Source organism: Pelodiscus sinensis, chromosome 3 (genome assembly GCF_052426305.1).
Source record: "Pelodiscus sinensis isolate ZL-2025 chromosome 3, ASM5242630v1, whole genome shotgun sequence".
Taxonomy (NCBI): Eukaryota; Metazoa; Chordata; order Testudines; family Trionychidae; genus Pelodiscus; species Pelodiscus sinensis.
The window spans coordinates 2,481,073-2,502,898 of NC_143054.1; the positions used below are offsets into that span (position 1 = coordinate 2,481,073).

Sequence of the window (21,826 nt, forward strand, 5' to 3'; positions counted from 1 at the left end):
CATGGGCCCTGCCCCCCATGGGTCCTGCCCCCTCCTGCCCCCCATGGGCGCTCCCCCCTGCTCCCAATGGGCCCTGCCCCCCATGGACCCTACCCCCTTCTGTCCCCCATGGGCGCTCCCCCTGCTCCTGATGGGCCCTGCCCCCCATGGGCCCTGCCCCCTTCTGTCCCCCATGGGCGCTCCCCCTGCTCCTGATGGGCCCTGTCCCCCATGGGTCCTGCCCTCTTCTGCCCCCCATGGGTGCTCCCCCCCTGCTCCCGATGGGCCCTGTCCCCCATGGGCCCTGCCCCTTCCTGCCCCCTATGGACGCTCCGCCCCTGCTCCTGATGGGCCCTGCCCCCCATGAGTGCTCCCACCCACTCCTCATGGGCCCTCCTTTTTCCCCTGTCCCACCTCTATGGACTCTCTCCCTGCTCCCAACAGACCCTGCCCCCATGGGCACCCCCCGACGGGCTGCCCCCCCTCACTCTCTGAGGCTGTCCAGGATCTCTGCCCGCCGGCGCTTGGCCTGGCTGGTGACGATGGCGCGGTAGCTCTGCCGGTCGATGGCCCAGAGCCGGACCTGGGTGAGCGCTGGGGACAAGAGTTAGCTGGGGGCTGCGGGGAGGGTCCCAGCTCTCACAGGACCCGGCTGCGAGGGGGCAGGGCGGGGGGCACCGTGGGGCCGGGGCGGAGCCAGGGCCGCCAGCCCTCACCTGTGACCGTGGCCGTGCGCTTGCAGTCGTACAGGATGGCGAGTTCCCCGAACACGTCCCCCGGGAGCAGCGTGCGGAGGTGGCGGCCGCGCTGGGTCACGCCCAGCTCTCCCTCTGCAGAGGAAAGGCCCCCAAGTGGGACGACATCCCCGCCCCGCCTTGCCTGGGGCAGGACCCGCGAGGAGCCCCGCACTGACTGGGGCACGCGCCTCAGGGGTACCACTGGGGCCACGGCCTCGGCTGGCTGGGCACGGGCTGGGCGGGAGCAGGTGGATCGCGTCAGGGTGGGAGCGGCTCCGCAGCAGCAGGGTGGAGATGTGGCTATCCAGAGCGGGGGGAATGGCCTTTGCACTGCATCACCCCGCTGACACCCGTCTTCAGCACTAAGCTGCTAGCGACTCCAGTTCGGCCTGGACCAGGCTGGCTGCCTTCAAAGCCAGCGCTGAGCGGCCCCGCAGGTCACAGTCTGTCCCCACAGCAGGGGTGGCGAGCCTCAGGCCTGGCAGCTGGATGCGGCCCCGGCCTGCCAGAATCCCACCTCCAAGGCTCAGCCCCCACCAGCACTGGGGAGCCCACGCTGGCGCTCCAGCCCCCCACGGCCTCCCCACAGCACACAGACTCAACTAGGCTGGGCACCCCAGCTCTGGTGTTCGCATCCCCTTCACAGTCGGGGGCCATGGCAGCGAGGGGTTGGGGTGTGGGGTTTTCCTTCTCTCTTGTGTGTGGCCCCCCACCTGATTTTTCTGTGGCTCAGGGGCCCCCGACCCAAAGAAGGTTCCCCTCCCCCTCCCTTCCGGTGTGTGGGTGTTACCTTTCCTGGTGTCTGATTGGCACCCGTTCACCTGCAGCGGGCGCGGAGACTACCCGGTTTGCCAATGTGGCAGAGGGGCGTTGCTGGCACGTGACCCATGGATCACGCAGTGGAGGTGTAGGGGGATGAGCCCCTGATGGTGCATCTGATGTGGCTAGGGGAGGGCTGGATCACACACACAGGGCAGGGCACACACACAGAGAGCAGGGCTGGCACACACACAGGGCAGGTCATGCACACACACAGGATGTGGCTGGCTTACACACACACACAGGGCAGGGCTGGCACACAGAGGGCAGGGCACACACACAGAGGGCGTGGTTGGCACACACACAGAGGGCAGGGCTGGCACACACACAGGGCAGGGCTCACACACACAGGGCAGGGTTGGCACACACACAGGGCAGGGCTCACACACACAGGACAGGGTTGGCACACACACAGGGCAGGGCACACACACACAGGGCAGGGTTGGCACACACAGAGGGCAGGGTTGGCACACACAGAGGGCAGGCCATGCACACACACAGGATGTGGCTGGCACACACACAGAGGGTGTGGTTGGCACACACACAGGGCAGGTCATGCACACACACAGGATGTGGCTGGCACACACACACAGGATGTGGCTGGCACACACACAGAGGGCGTGGTTGGCACACACACAGGGCAGGTCATGCACACACACAGGATGTGGCTGGCTTACACACACACACAGGGCAGGGCTGGCACACACACAGGGCAGGGCTCACACACAGAGGGCGTGGTTGGCACACACACAGGGCAGGTCATGCACACACACAGGATGTGGCTGGCTTACACACACACACAGGGCAGGGTTGGCACACACACAGGGCAGGGCTGGCACACACACAGGGCAGGGCTCACACACAGAGGGCGTGGTTGGCACACACACAGGGCAGGTCATGCACACACACAGGATGTGGCTGGCTTACACACACACACAGGGCAGGGCTGGCACACACACAGGATGTGGCTGGCACACACACACCAGGCAGGGCCAGCTCTCACCAGCGACAATGTACATGGCATCCCCGTGGGTGCCCTCGGCCAGCACCAGGTGCCCAGGGCTGTGCCGGGCCGGCGTGAAGCTCCGTGCCAGGGCGTCCGTCTGGCCCTCGCCCAGCAGCCGCAGGAAGGCGCTGCGCTGCACGGCCCCAGCGATCAGGCTGCAGTCCCTGGGGGGCAGAGATGGGGGCAGGTCCCTTCAGGGGCCCCCACGCGCCCCCAGCAGGCAATGCCCCAGCCCCCACAGCCCAGGGCAGGGACGTGGCTGCCAGAGCGGGGCCGTCCTGGCACCTGCCACGGCCCGGAGCCCACGGGAGCCAGCCGGATGCTGCGTCCTCTCATGGGCAGGCCACAGGCTGTTCCCCTAAGTGGTATAACCCCACTCCTGCTCCACTGCATCCCCCCCCCCCGCCCTGCTGCACCTCTGCTCCACTGCCCTCCCTGCCCCGCTGCACCCCCCTGCCCTCCCTGCCCCGCTGCACCCCACTGCCCTCCCTGCCCCACTGCACCCCACTGCCCTCCCTGCCCCGCTGCACCCCCCTGCCCTCCCTGTCCTGCTGCACCCCACTGCCCTCCCTGCCCCGCTGCACCCCCCTGCCCTCCCCGTCCTGCTGCACCCCACTGCCCTCCCTGCCCCGCTGCACCCCCCTGCCCTCCCCGTCCTGCTGCACCCCACTGCACCCCCTCCCCATCCCACTGCACCCCCTCCCTGCCCCAATGCACCCCCCTGCCCTCCCTGTCCCGCTGCACCCCTCTGCCCTCCCTGCCCCACTGCACCCCCTCCCTGCCCCACTGCACCCCCCTGCCCTCCCCGTCCCGCTGCACCCCCTGCCCTCCCTGCCCCACTGCACCCCCTCCCTGCCCCACTGCACCCTCCTGCCCTCCCTGTCCCACTGTACCCCTCTGCCCTCCCTGCCCCACTGCACCCCCTCCCTGCCCCACTGCACCCCCCTGCCCTCCCCGTCCCGCTGCACCCCCCTGCCCTCCCCGTCCCGCTGCACCCCCTCCCTGCCCCACTGCACCCTCCTGCCCTCCCTGTCCCGCTGTACCCCTCTGCCCTCCCTGCCCCACTGCACCCCCCTGCCCTCCCCGTCCCGCTGCACCCCCTCCCTGCCCCACTGCACCCCCCTGCCCTCCCTGTCCCGCTGCACCCCCCTGCCCTCCCCGTCCCACTGCACCCCCCTGCCCTCCCTGTCCTGCTGCACCCCTGCCCCGTTGGAGACCCTGCTGGGGCTGCCAACTCACTGACTGCTGAAACCAAGCACCCTGCCCTGCCCCCTTGCCCCTTCTCCGAGCACCCACCACTTTGAGGCCCTGCTCCGTTGCCCCTTCCCTGACGCCTCCCTGCTCTGAGGCCCCGCCCCTTCTCTGAGGCCCCGCCCCTACCCCAAGGCCCCACCCCTGCTCATTCCATCCCCCAATCCCTCTCATTTTCACCTGGCTGGGACAGGGGCTGGGGTGATGGGTTGAGTTCGGGGTGCAGGCTCCGGGCAGGGAGCGTGTCCCTCCATCTCTGAGGCTGAGGGGCAGCCAGACGGCTCTGCCCACTGCCCTGCCCGTATGCCCCATCCCGGCAGCTCTCATTGGCCGCTGTTCCTGGCCAATGGGAGCTGCAGAGCTGGCGCTCAGGGAGAGGGACGTGCTGGCCGCTTCCAGGAGCTGGGTAGTAGCAGCCGGGAGCTCCCTTTGCCAGCAGCCTGGCCTGGCAACCTCGCCACGGCCCTGCCGGAGCCTGACCCACGCAGGAGCCGGCTGGCTGGGGTGCCCTGGGGGAGGGGCAGAGCCCCCTGGGCTGTCTGTGCCCTGCTCGAGGGCTTACTTGGCTGACATAGGCACGGGGGGCACCTGCAGGGCCGTGTCACTAGTGAGAGGCTCGGGAACGATGGGATGGGCCCGGCTCTGCCTCCGTCCGCCGTCCGCATCCGCCTGGTCTGTGGCCCCCCTGCTCTCCGGAGCCCCGCTGCTCTCCGGTGTCCCACTGCTCTCCGGGGCCCCGCTGTTCTCCAGTGTCCCGCTGCTCTCCGGAGCCCCGCTGTTCTCCAGCGCCCCCCTGCTCTCTGGAGCCCTGCTGCTCTCCGGCGTCCCACTGCTCTCCGGGGCCCCGCTGTTCTCCAGTGTCCCGCTGCTCTCCGGCGCCCCCCTGCTCTCCGGAGCCCCGCTGTTCTCCAGCGCCCCCCTGCTCTCTGGAGCCCTGCTGCTCTCCGGCGTCCCACTGCTCTCCGGGGCCCCGCTGTTCTCCAGCATCCCGCTGCTCTCCGGCGCCTCGCCTGTGGCTGTGGGGAGAGGAGGATGTGAGGCTCCCGCAGGGCACTACTGGAGTGTCACACGCCCGTAGGGACCCCTGCGGCAGCCCCTCCGCCAACATGTCACGCAGGGAGCCCGTCTCCAGGGCACGGCGCACGCCCTGGTGCACAAGGCAGCGCCTCAGGGACCAGCTGCACCTCACACCCTCGTCTGCACCGGGCTGATTAACATGACCCCCCCGGGAATCTGGCCTGGGGCCATGGCTCACAAGGAGCCCACATGTGCTGGAGCACACAAGGGCGCAATCGCTCAAGATGCGGGGCAGCCGCCAGCGGCGCGGGGAAGAGGCCTCGCTGGCCAGTAGCCGGAGCCAGTGGGGAGCATCAAAAGGGTCTGGGGAGGCTGGACACCGGGCGTGTGGGTGGCTCAGCAGGACGCGCCGTCGCCAGCCCGTGCCTGGGGCAGAGGCACGGGACATGGCGTCAGAAATAAACTCAGGAGGGGGAGGAGCAAAAGGCTGCAGGGTCTGCACCTGCCATTGTTCAGTGCCCACTGAACTCGGCTTTGACAAACCTTGCCAGGGATGGGGGGGGGTGACGGAATTGCTGGCCGGGGAAAGGTTAGGGTGTCGGCTCCATGCTCCCGCAAGGGGCAGGGCCTTGGTGGAAGGGGAGGGACTGGGGGCTAACCTGCCCCACCAGCCCTCCAGCGCTGCCCAAGTGCACCAGTCAGGTGGCAATTTAAGGGGCCTGGCCTCCAACTGCTGCTGCAGTAGCCACGGTGGTGGCAGGGAACCCGGGGTCCTTTTGACCTGCCAGGCCCCAGGGCAGCTCACAGAATCCCAGGGTGGGTAGAGTCCACCCCCTGCCCAAAGCAGGGCCAGCCCCCACTCCATCATCCCAGCCAGGGCTTAGTCCAGCCGGCACTTCAACACCTCTAGGGATGGAGATTCTGTTAGGACTGAAAGTTTTATTCTTTTTGTATTTGTATTTTGTAGGTTTAAGAATGTAGCAATGTACAGGCACGTTAGCATTGTATTCCCTTTCGTTTTAAAGTTAGGTGAGTTTAGTAAGGAAGGAAATAGAGTTTTGGTTCTGTGTCTATGTTAATGAGACTAGAGGGATGTCGAAGGCTGAAGTTTTAATGGTTTGATTTACAATGCCTCTTGCTTTGCCCAATATGAGACACTAACGTCATGCTTCTCTTCGAAAGGCCTTGTAAAAGACTGTTTGTGTGGAAGTGGTATGTGTGTGTCGAGATAAAGGTGCGAAGGTTATTGCTCAGAACTAGATGGCCAAAGAAGGAAAGATGAGCATGGGTGAAAACAGACTGATTGGCGTCAGAAAAACCACCAGTTCCCACCAGTGCGTACCCATGGCCAAGGAGTGACCGGGTTGGCAGATTGACGTCTTTAAAGTGGAGCTGGCACCCCTAAAAGACGATTGATTACAGGATGAGCTCTGGAGATGTTTGGGAATGACTGACATCAACAAGGTAACACGCCGGTCACGGGCTGACACAGCGGAATTCACAGACAGCGACACAGGAAAGGCTGAGAACAGCAGGGTGCCTGGCTATGGAACTTCGGGTTCGTCCTGCCACCAACTCCAGGAGAGCATCGGATCGCGACCGACAAAGGCCCTGCTCCCCCTCCGTGATCGATCTGGGTGGCCACTAGATTGATCTGGCGGGACTGTGTGTGTGTGTGTGTGTGTGTGTGTGTGTGTGTGTGTGTCTGAAAAGCATGTGCAACTGTTGTATTCTCAGTCCATGCGGCGTACTGCCTTTTCCCCTAGAAAAGATCTCGTGTGCTTCGTTTAAGCATAACAATTCCACTCCCTCCCTAGAGAACCCTACTGTGCAGTAACTGCCCCCCGCCCCAGTAGGCCTGCAAAGTACAGACCAGAGGCAGAATGCTGCAAGCTTTTGAATGGCAAACAAACTCCACAAAGCACGTGGAGATGCACAGGTCCCCTCTGGAGCGAATGCTATGGGGCAGCAAGCCAGCCGGGCGTCGCTTCCATCTTTTGGCTTTGCTGAAGACAGGCACACAGCCGGCCATGAAAGCGCTCTGGCTACATGCGGTGCCCATGTGGAGAAACGGGATTTAGGGAGTTTCACCAGAGAACTCACATTGTGCTGCCCAGCCAGTCCCCGCCCAGGCCAGGTCCGTGCATTGGGGTTTCCTCCCGAGGGCGGCACCTGGCGTCCGTGCTGAATTCCACTTCACTGTCTGCAGCCCAGCCACCGAACCTGTCAGGGCCCCACTGAATCTCAGCTCTGTGCCCCCAAGTGTGGGCAATCCGCCCACCCCAGCCTTGTGCCGCCTGCAGAGCTGACCACGATGCTCTCGACTCCTATTCCTTCAGCCCGTTTGCCCAGGACTGAGGTCAGGCGCTCGGGCCAGGGGCACGGCGTGGACGCATTGGAGAGGGTCCAGCAAAGGGCGACCAGACTGATTCGGGGGCTGGAGCACATGGCCTAGGAGGAGAGGCTGAGGGTGTGGCGTAGGGGGGCTGTCTGCTCTGCATCCCGGGATCCCGCTGTGCGGGGAGGTGCGGTTCCCACGGACTCACCCACGAGTGGTGCCGCAGTGTCAGTCCCCGTGCTGGGTGCGGTGCTTGGGCTGTGGGCTGTGACTGACCCCTACTGGCCTCTGCCTGTGAGCACGGCCCAGCGGGGGGCTGCCTAAGCCAGGTAGACAAAGACCCAACCGGTCAGACTAGGGAAGTGAGTGTTGGGGGAGGGGCAGTCTGGGGCTGGATTCATGCAGGGACCAGCCTAGGGAGGGGGCTGGAATCTAGGGGCCCAGGGACCCATCTCAAGGGGTCCTGGCCTGACTCCTGCAGCCCCGTCCCGTCTGTGCTGGGCTGTCCCGGAGGGGCAAGAACCCCCCTGTTCTACCGGCCGGCGGAGCCTGTTCTGGCTGCTCCGGGGGTGCAGGGTCGGGGGGACCTGACTGGCCGTCACAGAGGGATTTGGGTCTGTTCAGTCTGCAGAAGAGCAGAGCGAGGGGGGGTTTGAGAGCAGCCTGCAGCTCCCTGCCGGGGGTCCAGAGGGGCTGGAGAGAGGCTGGGCTCAGTGGGGGCAGAGCGAGGCGCGATGGGCTCACGTTGCAGGGGGGGGTCTAGGTAGGAGATCAGGACAAAGGATTCCCCTAGGCGGGGCGGGGGGGGGGAAGCCCTGGGCTGGGTTCCCTGGGGAGGGGGGAGTCTCCATCCCTAGAGGGGTTTATGTCCCCGCTGGACAAGGGCCTGGCTGGGCGGATTGAGTTGGGTTGGTCCAGCCCCCGGCCCCTCTCCCGGGCTGGAGCACTGGGCACGCTGGCAGGGGTGGGCCACGGCCTGCTGTGCCCCTGCCCTGTGGCCAAGCCCCAGCTGCCCCCTTACCCTGTTCCTGCGAGCCACTGCGCCGCGCCACGCTCTGCAGATACGCCCGCTCCTCCTGCAGCCGCAGCTGGCGCAGCCGGCGGTCCATGTGCCAGCCCAGGGCGCGGGCAGGGGACGCCCAGCCTCCGGTGCCTGCTGGGGACAGAGACATGCCCTAGCTATGTAGAGGCTGTTTCTGCCCTCCCCAGCCTCCTCCCCTCCAGCTTCACATACACCCCCAGGACCCTTGGCCCAGCACCTCTGCCGGGTCCCGCGACAGTCCCAGGCCCCACAGAAACCGCCAGGGAGCAGGAACCCAAACGGAGTCGCCCCGAGACCCCAGCAGGTCCCGCCTCCCATTGCAGAGCTGGGATTCGCACCTCACTCCCAGGGGCTAGTGGGGAAACTGAGTCACACAGCGGGTCAGAAACTCTCCACGTTGTCTTTGCTTCCCCTGCCATAACTTCTTGCCTGTCGTCTCACTGTGGTCTGTTCCTGCCTCACGTGCGCTGGGACGGGCCCTGGGCTCCACACAACCCCAGAGAGCCCTGCTGAGGGGTACTGAAGAAGTGTAGCGACTCAGCCTGTGTCTGATGCCGTATTTACCCCACAGCCACTGCTGGGGTGGGACACAGGAGCTGTGTAACTGCACCAAGCAACACTGCCTGGCACTTTGGGAAGGGACTGGACAGGACCAAGAACGTAGAGCAGCCTCCTGGAGACAGACCAAAGGCCCATCCAGCCCAGGGTCCTGTCTGCCGACAGTGGCCTATGCCAGGTGCCCCAGAGGGAGGGAACAGACCAGAGAACCATCCAGTGATCCCTCCCCTGTCACCCATTCCCGGCCTCTGACAGACAGAGGCCAGGGACACCAGCCCTGCCCATCTTGGCTAACAGCCATCGATGGACCTAGCCTCCATGAATGGATCTGTCTTTCTTTGAATCTTGTTAAAATTCTAGCCTTCCCCACATCCTCTGGCAAGGAGTTCCACAGGTTGACTTTGCTCTGCATGAAGAAAAACTTCCTTTTTCATTGAGTGCCGCCTCGTTCTTGTGTCAAGAGGCGTAAATAACTCCTCCTTAGGAACAACCACACCTGCACACAGTATTCAAGATGTGCACATCCCGTGCATTTATAGAGGCAATACGTTATTTTCTGTCTTGAATGCCCTTTTGGGGAACTACCCACAGTGGCTCCAAGATCTCTCCCTTGAGCGGTGACAGCTAACGTAGACCCCGGCGCCGTGTACATATTGGTGGGGTTGTATTTCCAATGGGCACGCCTTTGCATGTAGCAGTATTGAATTTCCTCCGCCACCATGCTGCCCAGTCGCCCAGTTTGGGGAGATCCTTTTGTAGTTCGTATCATCTACCAGTGTGAGCTCCTGTTGGCCCCTTTCTCCAGCTCATTCAGGACTATGTGGACTGGGACTGGTCCCTGCAGGACCCCGAGGGACCCGCTAGCTACTCTCTCCAGTCTGAAAGTCGGCCGGTTGCCCATTTGAGGCACTTACACGACAACCCATGTTATTGTTGGTACGGCTACACTGGGGGGGTTGTTTCGGGAAAGCGGTGGTATCCCGGAAAAACTCCACCACGCCCAGGGAATGTGTCTGCTCATCCGCTTTTTTTTGCGGAAGAGAAGACACGCTCCATGGGAAGCCCTGTCTTCCTCCTTCCACGAGGAGGAAGGGCTCCTCCAAAAGGGGGATTTTCCGAAATTTGGCCCAGTGTAGATGGGCCAAATTTTGAAAAAGTCTCTAATAAAAATTGGAAAAAGCTGGAGTGACAGTCTGGGCAGCCAGGGGGCAGCCCGGCACCTCTGACTGGCCCCGCCCCTGGGGGAGGAGCAGCCAATCACAGCTGCGGCAAGAGGCGCTCTCCACCCCTCCCCCACACCAGCTGGGCCAGTCTCACAGCAGGAGGGGGCGGAAAAGGGGCCATGCAGCTCAGGGGCCCTGCCCCCGCCCGCTCCCCGAGAAGGGGCGCAGGGTGGTGCCCCTCCCCTGCAGGGGCAGGGCCAGTCTGGGGCACCCCCGTCACACGAGCGGCTGGAGCACGGTGCGGGCAGGGTAATGGGGAGCCCGGTGGCCTCCCGGCCCCCCCCGGCCGAGCGCCAGGACCCCCCAGCCAGCCCCTGCACTGCGCCCTGCGGGGGACCGGGCACCGCGGGGCTCTGCCCCCACCTGCAGCGTGTGCCCCGGGGGCCACAGCCTCAGCGCCTCCGCCCTGGGCAAGGGGCGGGCGGAAAGGACAGGGAGCCCCAGCAGCAGCTGCAGCGTGTGCGGAGCTGCCATGTGGAGCCCGCTGGCACCGGACACACCCCAGGCCTGCGGGCCCCGGTGCCCCCCACTCGCCCTAGGCTGGACCCCACTCCCTAGGGGTGATGTGCAGCTGCCCAGGCCCCCTGCCCTGCCAGACAAGCACCCACTGGTGCGGGGGCCCCCCGAATCTGGCACCCCAGCCGTGCAGCGCCCGGCCCCCTCCCCCACGTCCCTGACTCTGCCCTCTGGCCAGGTGCCGACCTACCTGTGCCCAGCCGCGCGGCTCACTCCATGGCGGGGCTACCTGGCTCCAGCCCCCGGCTACGCCCGGCCTGATGACACATTAACCAGGGGCTGGGCCGCCCCAGCCGAGCCCTCCCTCCGGTGCATCTCCCCAGCCAGGCCTGGCGGCTGCCTGCTCCCTCCCACACGCCGGCAGGGAAGAGCCAGGCGCTGACTCATGTGCACACGGGGGGGAGCTGCTCATCTGCCTTGGCCCAGCACCGCCTGCGCGTGGCGCACAGCCAGCCCAGCCTCACAGCCCCGGGGCAGCACGGGGAAACTGAGGCACTGAATGGTTTGGGGGGCACGTAGTGAGAACACGCCCGGGTCCTCACTCAGGTGCCCCTGCTGCAGCCCCTCACCGCACTGGCTGCACGGCCCAGGGCCGTTGGGACACGGCGGGGCTCTGTGCTGACTGGGGGACAGCCGGCTTTCGGGGACCACTTGGCTTTGCAGAAAGCCTTTGAGCAGGCCCCGCACCAAGGGCTGTGACATCCCTCGGCTGCCGGCTCCTGGCTCCGTAACGAGCAGGTCCCAGGGCTCCCCAGCACAGTCAGGAAGGAGCCAGGAAAGAGGGTGGCTTCCTCCCAGGGCGCTCCCCTGCCGCTCCTGTCACATGCTTATTCCCCCCTTCCTGTAACACAAGATCCAGAGGGCACCCGGTGAAATCAACAGCAAATGGAGGGATTTCTTCCCACAACGCTCAGCCAACCTGTGGAACTCCTTGCCAGGGGATGCTGTAAAAACCAAAGGCAGATGCAGGTTTAACAAAACATGAATCAGTTCCTGGCAGACAGGCCCATCAGTGGCTAGTAGTCAGGCTGGGCAGGGGCGTGCTTAAGCAGTTCACTGTGCCACGCTGTCTCCTGGCCCAAAACGGCCTTCCTGAGCCCAGCAGCTCTGCTCTGGCCTGGAGCATGAGGGACCCCTTAGCCCTTCCTTCCAGCCAGTGTCCCGGCAGGCTCTTGCTCTGGAGGCCCATTCGGAACTGCCCTGGAGGGCTCAGACCATCCTGCTGGCTGGGGAAGACCTGCAGGGCTCCCCCCAGCTCGTGATGGGCCAACGGGCCACGCTGCCTGCCCAGATGGATTCTGTAACCCACAGTTCTGTCCACGAGTCAGCCCCACCCTCTCTCCCCTTCTGAGTCAGTGTGGATGGTAACCCCATGGGGCCCAGCAGGGTGCAACCCCTCCCCCCCATGGACAGTGTGCTGGTCGTTTCAGAAGAGAACATTGTAGGGCCCAGCACTCAGCCTCCGCAGCGGGGCAGCTGGGGGCGGGGATGTCAGAGAACATGAAACGGGCAGTGGGAGCCAGGAGGGTAGACCCCTGTGATCGAGCGCCTGGGACCCCCAGAGCTTTGCAGGCTGCAGGCCATGTACACTTACTCACTTGCCCGAGAAATGCAGCCACCTCTGGGTGAAGGCAGCTGCTGGGTAGCAGCTCCCAGCAACACTGTCCAGGGGCAGGAAGCAAGGGAGAGAAGTGTCAGGTGCAGAAAGGGGGAGGAGAAGAGGGGCTCAAGGGTTAAGGCGAGGGGGCGGGCTGAAGCTGGAGATGCCCGGGCGGGGTGGGGGGACGTTCCGGGGCAGTGGCTCACGCAGGGAGCAGGACGGCAGAGGGCTTGTGTTGCTTTCGCTCCCAGGGTCTCTTGCCAAACGTGCCTGCATGGAGGATGGGCACATGATCCTGGATAAACAAGTCTTATCAGCCGGGACCTTTGTGCCTGCACAGGCAGCTTCCCGCCGGCGCCCTGTGCCCCAGGGAAGGGGACCGGCCTCCCTGCACAGGGTTGGCCAGCGAAGGACAGAGCCCCACGCCGGGCAGGGCCACGCCGGAGCACAGACACATCCACTCGGCAGGGACTCCAGCCTGGAGTTCCACACCGGCCCTGGGGGGTGGGAGGGCAGCTGGAGGGTGCGTGACGGGCAGGTGTGTCCAGGAGCTCCTGACCCGCTGGCGGGGACAAGCACAGCAGCTAGAAACCCCAAGGGCCTGTCAGGCAGCAGGCCAGGACCCAGCCAGGGCATCCAGGCACCAAAGGAAGGGTGGGTCCCCTGGACATTGGGCCTTTCCCCTCTAGCGCCCCAGTCCGGAGGGTGGCTGCAGGGGCTGGTCCCAGGGCAGGCTCAGCGACCCCCGATTCTGAGGCTGGCGGATCACTGCAAAAAAGATATTTTGGCCTTGGAAAAGGTTCAGAAAAGGGCAACTAAAATGATTAGGGGTTTGGAACGGGTCCCATATGAAGAGAGGCTAAAGAGACTGGGACTTCTCAGTTTGGAAAAGAGGAGACTGAGGGGGGATATGATAGAGGTCTATAAAACCATGAGTGGTGTGGAGAGGGCCGATAAAGAAAAGTTATTTATTAGTTCCCTAAACAGAAGAACTAGAGGACACCAAATGAAATTAATGGGTAGCAGCTTTAAAGCTAATAAAAGCAAGTTCTTCTTCATACAGTGTGTTGTCAACCTGTGGAACTCCTTGCCGGAGGAGGCTGTGAAGGCTAGGACTATAATAGAGTTTAAAGAGAAGCTAGATAAATTCATGGAGGTCAGGTCCATAAAAGGCTATTAGCCAGGGGATAAAATGGTGTCCCTGGCCTCTGTTTGTCAGAGGCTGGAGAGGGATGGCAGGAGACAAATCGCTTGATCATTGTCTTCGGTCCACCCTCTCTGGGGCACCTGGTGCTGGCCACTGTCGGCAGACAGGATACTGGGCTGGATGGACCTTGGGTCTGACCCAGCACGGCCGCTCTTATGTGCTTATGTGGGCCCCTGGCGCCAGAGAAGATGCTCCCAGCCCGGCGAGCCGTGAGCGGGGCGGGGGCCTGGAGGGTGCCGGGCTCTGGCGTTCACAGCGGTGCAGGGGAAGCCAGGCTGGGCAGAGTTAAGGTTACCCAGGCAGCCTTCAGCAGCCCGGGCTCCCCGCCAGGGGGCACCACGAGCAGTGGAGGGCCCGGGAACCCCGCCCAGAGCCCACGCGGGCATCGGCCTGGGGCCGCCGCGAGGGAAGGCGCGCGCACGCAGGCCGCGGGGGGGGGGGGGGGCCGCCCCAGTGCCCGCCCCGTCACCTGATCCGGGCCGCTCCTGTCACGTGCGCGGCTGGGCGCGGGGCGGGGCGTCGGGCTGCGGACTGCATAGGCGCGCCGGGGCGGGGCCTGGCTGAAAAGGGGCGGGGCTAAAGCGGGGCCGGGCAGGGGAGAGCAGGAAAGGGGCGGGGCCAGGCAAGAGCTTATCGGCCCCGGGCGATCCTGTCTCAGCTGCTGGGCACCGCGCGCCTCCGTGCCGGGCTGCGGGGGGGCAGGTCCCCGGGGGTAGGTGCCCAAACTGCTGGGGCAGGAAGTAGGACCCCAGGGTGCTGGTGCAGGAGGGGGGGGTAGGTCCCCAGGGTGCTGGTGCAGGAGGGGTAGGTCCCCAGGGCACAGGTGCGAGGGAGGGGCAGGGTCCCCAGGGTGCTGGTGCAGCAGGGGTAGGTCCCCGGGGCACAGGTGCGAGGGAGGGGTAGGTCCCCAGGGCACAGGTGCGAGGGAGGGGTAGGTCCCCAGGGCACAGGTGCGAGGGGGGGTAGGTCCCCAGGGTGCTGGTGCAGCAGGGGTAGGTCCCCAGGGCACAGGTGCGAGGGAGGGGCAGGGTCCCCAGGCTGCTGGTGCAGGAGGGGCAGGGTCCCCAGGGTGCTGGTGCAGGAGGGGTAGGTGCCCAGGGTGTGGGGGAGGGGGAGATCCCCAGGGCGCGGGTGCAGGAGGGGCAGGGGCAGGTGCCTAGGAGCTGGTGCCACAGGAGCAGCCCACCCATGGAGGACAAGCGCATCCTCTGCATCGGCCTGGTTTGCCTGGACATTATCAGCGTGGTGGACGAGTACCCGGCCGAGGACACAGACACCAGGTCCGGGGGCGCGGCTCCGCGGGAGGCTGCATTGCGGGGCACAGAGCTGGGGTCGCCGGGGCTGGGCGGCAGAGAAGGGTCCCTGGCTCCCCAGGCCCTGGGGCTGTGAGGATCCAGCTGGTGCTCAGGTGGCTGGAGCAGGACCAGCAGGCCGGCAGTGGGGCCCTGGCCAACGGGGAGGCGCTTTCTCCAAGTGGCTTTGCCTGCAGCCTGACTTCCTGGGCAGAGTCGTCCAGCCCCCCCTCGTGCCTCCACACAGGCCCAGGCTGTGCCCCCAGGACACTGGGTACGCTGCTGCCCAGGGAGCCCTGGCCTGGCCCGCAGGCAGGGGGTGGCATGGCCTTCTCTGCCCCTCCCTGCGCCCGTCAGCAGGCAGGGCACCTGCTGACTGATCCCTGCAGGGGGTGTGGGGCTGGGGGCTGTGCCCGGCCCGGCCCTGCCATGGCTGTCTGTGTTCCAGGTGCCTGTCTCAGCGCTGGCAGCGCGGCGGCAATGCCTCCAACTCCTGCACCGTGCTGTCCCTGCTGGGCGCGCCCTGCGCCTTCATGGGCTCCCTGGCGCCGGGACACGCGGCAGAGTAAGTGAGAACCGGGTGCGGGGGCGCCTGAGCCAGCCAGTGCCGCCCCGCTGCCGGGTGGGGAGGGAGCCCGCAGGCAGGACGCTCCCTTTCCGGGCTGGGGGACGAGCCCCGGCCGCTGCTAATGGGGGCTGTGGCTCTGCCGGGCGGGCGTGGGGGGGCGGGTCAGACGGGCTTTCCTTTCCCGAGCGAGGCGTGAGCCCGCGTGTCCCTCGGGCCTTTCCCCACGGGCGGGGCCTGTGCTCGGCCTCTGCGGGCGCGGGGGCGGGGGTGGGCTAGCGTGTGCCGGGCGTTCCTAAACCCCACAGCGGCCATTTTGGTGTGACCCACCACAGCCCGGACCAGCTGTGCGCCTGCGGATTGCCATGGAAACAAGCTGAGAGGGTTCCCCTGGTCCCATGCAGCCTGTTCCCCTGGAGCTAGGGGGCGCCCTCCAGGCCTTCAGCCGGGGGGGGGGGCACCTTCCACAGCACCAGCCCCCCAGCCCGTCCCTGGAGCCCCCCCTCCAGACCCACCACCCTGCTGGGCAGTAACTGAGCCCCCAGCCCTTCCTAGGAGACCCCCTGCCAGCCCCTCTCCCTGCCGGGATGGCTCTGCAGAGCCGCCCTTTCCACCCCACCCATAAGAACACAAGAGCGGCTGTGCTGTGCCCGGGTCCCGCCTGCCCACAGTGGCCAGAGCCAGGTGCCCCAGAGGGAGGGAACCGAACCGGGAATCCTCACACGGTCCCTCGCCTGTCACCCCCGTCCAGAGAAACAGAGGCTGGGGACACCAGCCCTGCCCAGCCTGGCTAACAGCCTAACCTCCAGGAATCTCTCTAGCTCGTTTTTGAACCCTGTTCAAGTCCTGGCCTTCACCACATCCTCTGGCGAGGAGTTCCACAGGTTGGCTGTGCGCTGAGTGAAGAAAAACTTCCTTTGGTTTGTTTTAAACTTGTGGGGTCACCCTTGGGCTGCTCTGAGCAGTCGTGGTCTGTGGAGCTCCCTGCATAGAGGGGGCTGGAGCTCTCTGCTGGGGGCCTCCCGGGAACTGATTGAGTGCCCAGCCCCACTGCCCCCCCTCCCCAGCTAACGCTCTCTGCGCCCCTCCCCGGCAGCTTCGTCCTGGCCGACCTGCGGCGCTATGGCGTGGAGCTCACCCACGTCGTCCTGCACCCCGCCAGCTCCTTCCCCACCTCCATTGTCATCAGCAGCGTGAGCAGGGGCACCCGCACCATCCTGCACACGAACAGGTGCGTAGGGGCTGTGCCCGGTGCCCGCCGCGCCCACCAGCAGCTAACCCGTCTCTCCCTCCCCCCGTTCTCTCCCCCCCGCTAAGTTTCATCGTGGCGGACTTCCGGCGCAGGGGTGTGGATGTAGCGCATGTGGCGTGGCAGAGCCGGGGGGACACGCCGTGCGCCTGCTGCCTGGTCAACCGCACCAACGGCTCGCGGACGGTCACGCTGTACGACACGTAAGGCCGGGCCTGTCTGCCGAGCCATCCCGCCAACCCCCCGCAGGCCGACAGCTCCCCATGGGGGCGCCTGTCAGGGGACCCGTCCCGCATGACTGATTGACCGATTGATCCGCTGATTCTGCACCCACATGCCAATCATCCGCAGCAATGCCAATCCTGGCCGGCCAATCAGCACCCGGTAATCCGACCGCCATAATCGGCACATCCCGACGGCCAGGCCTCCGGGGGGAATCTGCATGTGCGACGCTGCTGGGCCCTCGCACCCCGTGTAGGCGCCAGGCATGTGGGGGGCGGGGGGCGTCCCTGTGCCAGGCCTTCCGCTGGCTCCCTCTGCCCATGGGACGGGCTCCCGGGGCAACTCGCCCAGCCCATGCCAGCCCCGGCCTCCATCCCCCCAGGGGGCAGGTTGGTGGGGCGCCCCCTGCTGCCTGCCCAGCGTTCACATCCCTGCGTGGGGAGCCCCATCTTTGGGGGACTCCTCGGTCCCAGCCCAGCGCGTTAGGAAGCCGATGGCCTCTCCCCTGTGCTCTGAGATCCCCCCCCCCCCAACCTGCCCTGTCTCCCGCAGACACTGCCCTGGGACCCCCTGCCCGCGGGAGGGTGGAGCTGGGATCCAGCCGCCTGGGAAGGGCGGGCGTGGGGCTCCCGGAGCCACTGGGCCCTGTTTCCTGCAGCTCTGGCTGCTTCGGCCCTTGGGCGTCCGGGAGCAGCCGCAGCCCTGGGCTTGCTGTGAGCAAAGTCTGGCGCGTGCCCTTTGAGATCAGGCCAGGGTCTCCCTGCCTAGCGGCCCTGGTTAATCATTGAAGCCGGGCCCGCTGCTGCTGGCGCCGATCCCCAGGGCGCCCCATGCTGTCACACCTGTCTGCCTGCCGCCTGGCCTTCGCCCCCCTGCCCCAGCCGCTCCCCCAGCCCCGCGTGCAGAGGGGGCAGGGCCCCACGGGGGGCTCTGTGCACCCGGACAAGGCAGAGGGCCTGCGTGGCGGGACCGTGGGCGCCTGCCTGGATTCCCCGGTGGGTCGAGGGCAGCAGGGGCTGGGCACCGGCTGAAACCCCTTCGGCCCAACCTCTGCTGGGAGAGACCCCATGCGCGCCCGACATCTCTCTCCCCCCTCCCCCCGTTAGAAACCTGCCGGACGTGACCGCCCAGGATTTCGAGCAGGTCGACCTCAGCCGGTACAAGTGGATCCACTGGGAGGTGAGTCCTGACGGGGGGGGGGGGGCTCCCCTGCCCGGCTCCGTGGGGGGAGGAGCAGACAGCCCCTCACTCCTCCGTCCCCTGGGGCTGCCTCTCGCCGTGCCCGCTGCGGCGCCCAGGCCTGCGGGCGCAGGGGGTGGGGGCGACGGCCCGGGCCTGGCCCTGCTGAGCGCTCCCCGGCTCCCAGGGCAGGAACGCGGCGGAGCAAGCCCAGATGCTGCGGCGCGTGGAGGAGCACAACCGGGCCTGCCCAGCCCCGCAGAGAGTCTCCACGTCGGTGGAGGTGGAGAAGGCCCGGGAGGAGCTGTACCAGCTGCTCGGCTACGGAGACGTGGTAGGAACCCGGGGGCATGGGGGGGGGCTGCGGGGGAAGGGGGGTTGCACTGATCTCAGCTGCTTTCAGTGGGCGGAGTCTCACCGAAGCCCCGCCTCTCTGGTGCCTGGCGGCCACCTGATCCTCCCCTGCCTGGGGGTGCTGGGGGAGGGGGCCACAGAGCTTCGCTCTCCCAGCCCCTCTTGCTGGGGGCCATCGGGCCCCTGTAGGGGGAGGGGCCATCAGGAGGTGGGGGGGGCGCTGTGGTAGGCCCCTCCCACACCCAGGTGACAGGCCGTTTCCTCTGGGGGGCGCTCTGTGGAGCTGACCCGCTCTCTATGGTACGTGCGGGGAGGGGGTCTGGGAGGGCACCTGCCTCCAGGTTGGGGTGCCGGTGAGGAGGGCAGCTGATTGGCCGGCTGAGCAGTCCCACTAGCCAATCAGACACTGGCTCCTGCATGGCTCTGGGAGCCCGGGCACATGCTGAGCTCACTGGCCACATGGGCTCAATGCTGCTCGGGGGGCAGTGGGGGAGGGGACGCATTGGCCATGGGTGGGGGCTCCCTGGGCAGCATGCGCTGGAATCAGAGGGGTCCTTACTGCCGGCAGAGGGGCAGCAGGGGTGCGGTGGCATTGGAGCTGGCGGAGGGGCATGGGGGGGTTGTTTGCCCTAGTGGAGGGGCATGGCGGGGCGTGGGGGGGGTTGTTTGCCCTAGTGGAGGGGCATGGCGGGGCGTGGGGGGTTGTTTGCCCTAGTGGAGGGGCATGGCGGGGCGTGGGGGGGGTTGTTTGGCGGAAGGACATGGGGGTACAGGTGGGGGGGCTGTTTGCCCTAGTGGAGGGGCATGGCGGGGCGTGGGGGGGGTTGTTTGCCCTAGTGGAGGGGCATGGCGGGGCGTGGGGGGGGTTGTTTGCCCTAGTGGAGGGGCATGACGGGGCGTGGGGGGGGTTGTTTGCCCTAGTGGAGGGGCATGACGGGGCGTGGGGGGGGTTGTTTGCACTGGCGGAAGGACATGGGGGTGCAGGTAGGGGGGTTGTTTGCCCTAGTGGAGGGGCATGGCGGGGCGTGGGGGGGGTTGTTTGCACTGGCGGAAGGACAAGGGGGTACAGGTGGGGGGGGTTGTTTGCCCTAGTGGAGGGGCATGGCGGGGCGTGGGGGGGCTGTTTGCCCTAGTGGAGGGGCATGGCGGGGCGTGGGGGGGCTGTTTGCCCTAGTGGAGGGGCATGGCGGGGCGTGGGGGGTTGTTTGCCCTAGTGGAGGGGCATGGCGGGGCGTGGGGGGGGTTGTTTGCACTGGCGGAAGGACAAGGGGGTACAGGTAGGGGGGTTGTTTGCCCTAGTGGAGGGGCATGGCGGGGCGTGGGGGGGCTGTTTGCCCTAGTGGAGGGGCATGGCGGGGCGTGGGGGGGGTTGTTTGCACTGGCAGAAGGACGGGGGGGTACAGGTGGGGCCTTGTTCATTGGCGCTGGCTGCCAGGCGCTGCCCCGACGGCCCTTCTCTCCCTGCAGGTGTTTGTCAGCAAGGACGTGGCCAGGGACTTGGGCTTCCAGGCGGCTCCCGAGGCGGTGAAGGGGCTGCGGGCCTGCGTGCGACCGGGGTAGGCCTGGGACAGGTCGGATGGGGAGGATGAACTCGCCCCGGGGGCGGCGGGCAGGGACTGCGCTGTGCCGGGGCTGCCCCAAGAGATGCTGCCTCCAGGCCCTCCCCGCCCCTGTGGCCCATGGGGAGCGGAGCTGGCTCTGGAGGGGTCGTGTGCTCGCTCGCTGCCAGGCTACGGCTGGGTGGCTCAGAGCCGCGGTGCTGGGATCCCGCTGTGGGGCGCCCCCGCTCAGCCCTGCTCTCCCCCAGGGCCACCGTGATCTGCGCCTGGGCCGAGGACGGGGCCGACGCGCTGGGGCCCGACGGGCAGCTCGTCCACTCCGACGCCTTCCCCCCAGAGAGCGTTGTGGACACGCTGGGCGCCGGCGACACCTTCAACGCCGCCGTCATCTTGGCCCTGTCGCGAGGTGAGGGGGGGGCGCCGCGGCCAGCGGGGGGGGCGGGGCTGGGCGTCACTCGGGCTGACGGGCGGTTCGCTCTCCCACGACAGGGCAGAGTCTGCAGGAGGCGCTCACCTTCGGCTGCCAGGTGGCTGGCAGGAAGTGCGGCGTGCACGGCTACGATGGCATCGTGTGAGGGCCGCCTGCCGGGGCAGAGGAGACTCGGCTGGGGCTGACGGGGGCCAGAGGGCTGAGCCGCCACCTGCCCCCTCCCTGGTCCCCCAAGGGTCTGTCCTGGGACCATCCTACGCAACATATTTACCAGTGATCTGCAGAAAGGGGTGAACAGGGAGGTGGCAACATCTGCAGATGACACCAAACTGCTCAAGATCGTTAAGACCAAACCCGACTGTGAAGAGCGTCACAACGATCTCACCCAGCTACGTGATGGGGCAAGAAACTGGCAAATGAAACTGAGCGCTGAGGAGGGTAAAGTAATGCACACGGGGAATCATCCCAGCGAGCCGTACAATCGGATGGGGGCTCATTGGCTGGAGCTACGCGCGAGAGATCTTGGCGTCGCTGTGCCTGGTTCTCTGAACACATCCACCCCCTGCATGTTTGTGCAGCGCCAGTCACAAAATCAGTATTTTAGGACTCATTAAAGGGATGGAGAATAAGACGGAGAATATCTTATTGCCTCCATATAAAACCATGGGGAGACGGCGCGTCGGGGCGCCCCCGCCCTGCACCCCCATCCACGGCCAGTAGAGCAGGTTACCTGGTTCGCAGAGACACGGCCTAGCTTGGGGTCGATGTTAGCGCAGGAGCCAGGGCAGAGCCTTCCTCCTCTCGGGGGAAAGGGGTTCCCGGCCCCTGGATCCTCTGTCCTGGACTTAGTCTGCTCTCCTCATGCTTCCCCTCAGCCCCAGAGTGACTCAGCTCCCAGGCCCTGCCCCCGGCCAGGTGTCGGTCTCCACCTCCCTCCCTTTGTCCGTCCCCAGGAAGAGCCTTGTTACCTGCCCAGGCTGGGACTGGGTGTCTGGGCCCATCCACGTGTGGGTGAGTCCGTGGGGATCTCACAGCCCAGCCCAGGGGGACCCGGGTCACAGAGCAGACCCCCCCCCACTACGTCACACACGGGATGCCCACACCCCCAACATTGCGTGCAGGTGTGATCGCCTCACCTCGCAAAAGGGCTCTTGGCGTTGGAAAAGGGCAACTAAAATGCGGAGGGTTTGGAACGGGCCCTAGGAAGAGATTGAAAAGACGGGGACTTGCCAGCTTAGAAAAGAGGAGGCTGAGGGGGGACAGGCCAGAGGGCGATAAAATGACGGGTGTGGAGAACGTGAATAAGGGAAATTATTGACTTCTTCCCACAAGAACCAGAGGCCACCCAATGAACTGAACAGGGAGCAGGTTTAAAACAAACAAGTTTTTCTTCACTCAGCGCACAGCCAACCTGTGGAACTCCTCGCCAGGGGACGCGGTGAAGGCCAGGACTTGAACAGGGTTCAAAAGAGCTAGAGAGAGTCCTGGAGGTTGGGTCCATCAATGGCTACTACCCAGATGGGTGGGAATGGTGGCCCCAGGCTCTGTTTGTCCGGCGGTGGGTGACAGGGGAGGGATCACGTGAGGATTCCCGGTTCTGTTCCCTCCCTCTGGGGCCCCTGGCACTGGCCCCTGTGGGCAGACAGGCCCCGGGGCTGGATGGACCATTGGTCTGACCCCGTC

General features: G+C 66.0%; 2 protein-coding genes across 11 annotated transcripts in view; one reads left to right on the forward strand and one right to left on the reverse strand.

Annotated features, from left to right (window-relative positions):
- The window catches only part of LOC142823440 (cGMP-dependent protein kinase 1-like), a 49,420-nt gene extending 37,227 nt beyond the window's left edge, over positions 1-12,193 (reverse strand). Inside the window, exons 1-7 of one of the 7 annotated variants that reach the window (XM_089776959.1) lie at positions 12,085-12,193; positions 8,169-8,303; positions 6,913-7,032; positions 4,355-4,808; positions 2,539-2,705; positions 696-809; positions 468-573 (exon numbers count right to left, since the gene is read on the reverse strand). In XM_089776959.1, the coding sequence (XP_089633085.1) occupies positions 468-573; positions 696-809; positions 2,539-2,705; positions 4,355-4,808; positions 6,913-7,032; positions 8,169-8,256 (1,049 nt within the window). In that variant the 5' untranslated portion in view covers positions 8,257-8,303; positions 12,085-12,193. Of the gene's footprint in view, positions 1-467; positions 574-695; positions 810-2,538; positions 2,706-4,354; positions 4,809-6,912; positions 7,033-8,168; positions 8,304-10,676; positions 10,841-12,080 lie in introns of those variants that run through there. The other 6 variants (XM_089776954.1, XM_089776955.1, XM_089776958.1 and 3 more) reach the window with 6 other exon arrangements.
- Positions 12,194-14,222: 2,029 nt separating this feature from the next.
- KHK (ketohexokinase) lies at positions 14,223-20,772 on the forward strand. Of its 4 annotated transcripts, none has more exons than XM_075914508.2 (9): positions 14,223-14,573; positions 15,034-15,150; positions 16,247-16,381; positions 16,468-16,602; positions 17,728-17,800; positions 17,988-18,134; positions 19,622-19,710; positions 19,962-20,119; positions 20,203-20,772. In XM_075914508.2, the coding sequence occupies exons 1-9, from the start codon at positions 14,482-14,484 to the stop codon at positions 20,286-20,288; spliced, it is 1,032 nt and encodes a 343-aa protein (XP_075770623.2). In that variant the 5' UTR covers positions 14,223-14,481; the 3' UTR covers positions 20,289-20,772. The 4 variants fall into 4 exon arrangements, with proteins under 4 accessions (XP_075770623.2, XP_075770625.2, XP_075770624.2 ...); XM_089776962.1 differs by lacking the exon at positions 14,223-14,573 and adding an exon at positions 14,629-14,859; XM_075914510.2 differs by lacking the exon at positions 16,468-16,602 and having other exon boundaries at positions 14,225-14,573.
- Positions 20,773-21,826: the final 1,054 nt, after the last annotated feature.

Coding starts and splice junctions, on each gene's coding strand:
- KHK (XM_075914508.2), top strand. CDS start 14,482: ATGGAGGACAAGCGCATCCTCTGCATCGGCCTGGTTTGCCTGGACATT. Junction 18,135..19,621: donor TGCTCGGCTACGGAGACGTG/GTAGGAACCCGG, acceptor CTCTCCCTGCAG/GTGTTTGTCAGCAAGGACGT. Junction 19,711..19,961: donor CGGGCCTGCGTGCGACCGGG/GTAGGCCTGGGA, acceptor GCTCTCCCCCAG/GGCCACCGTGATCTGCGCCT.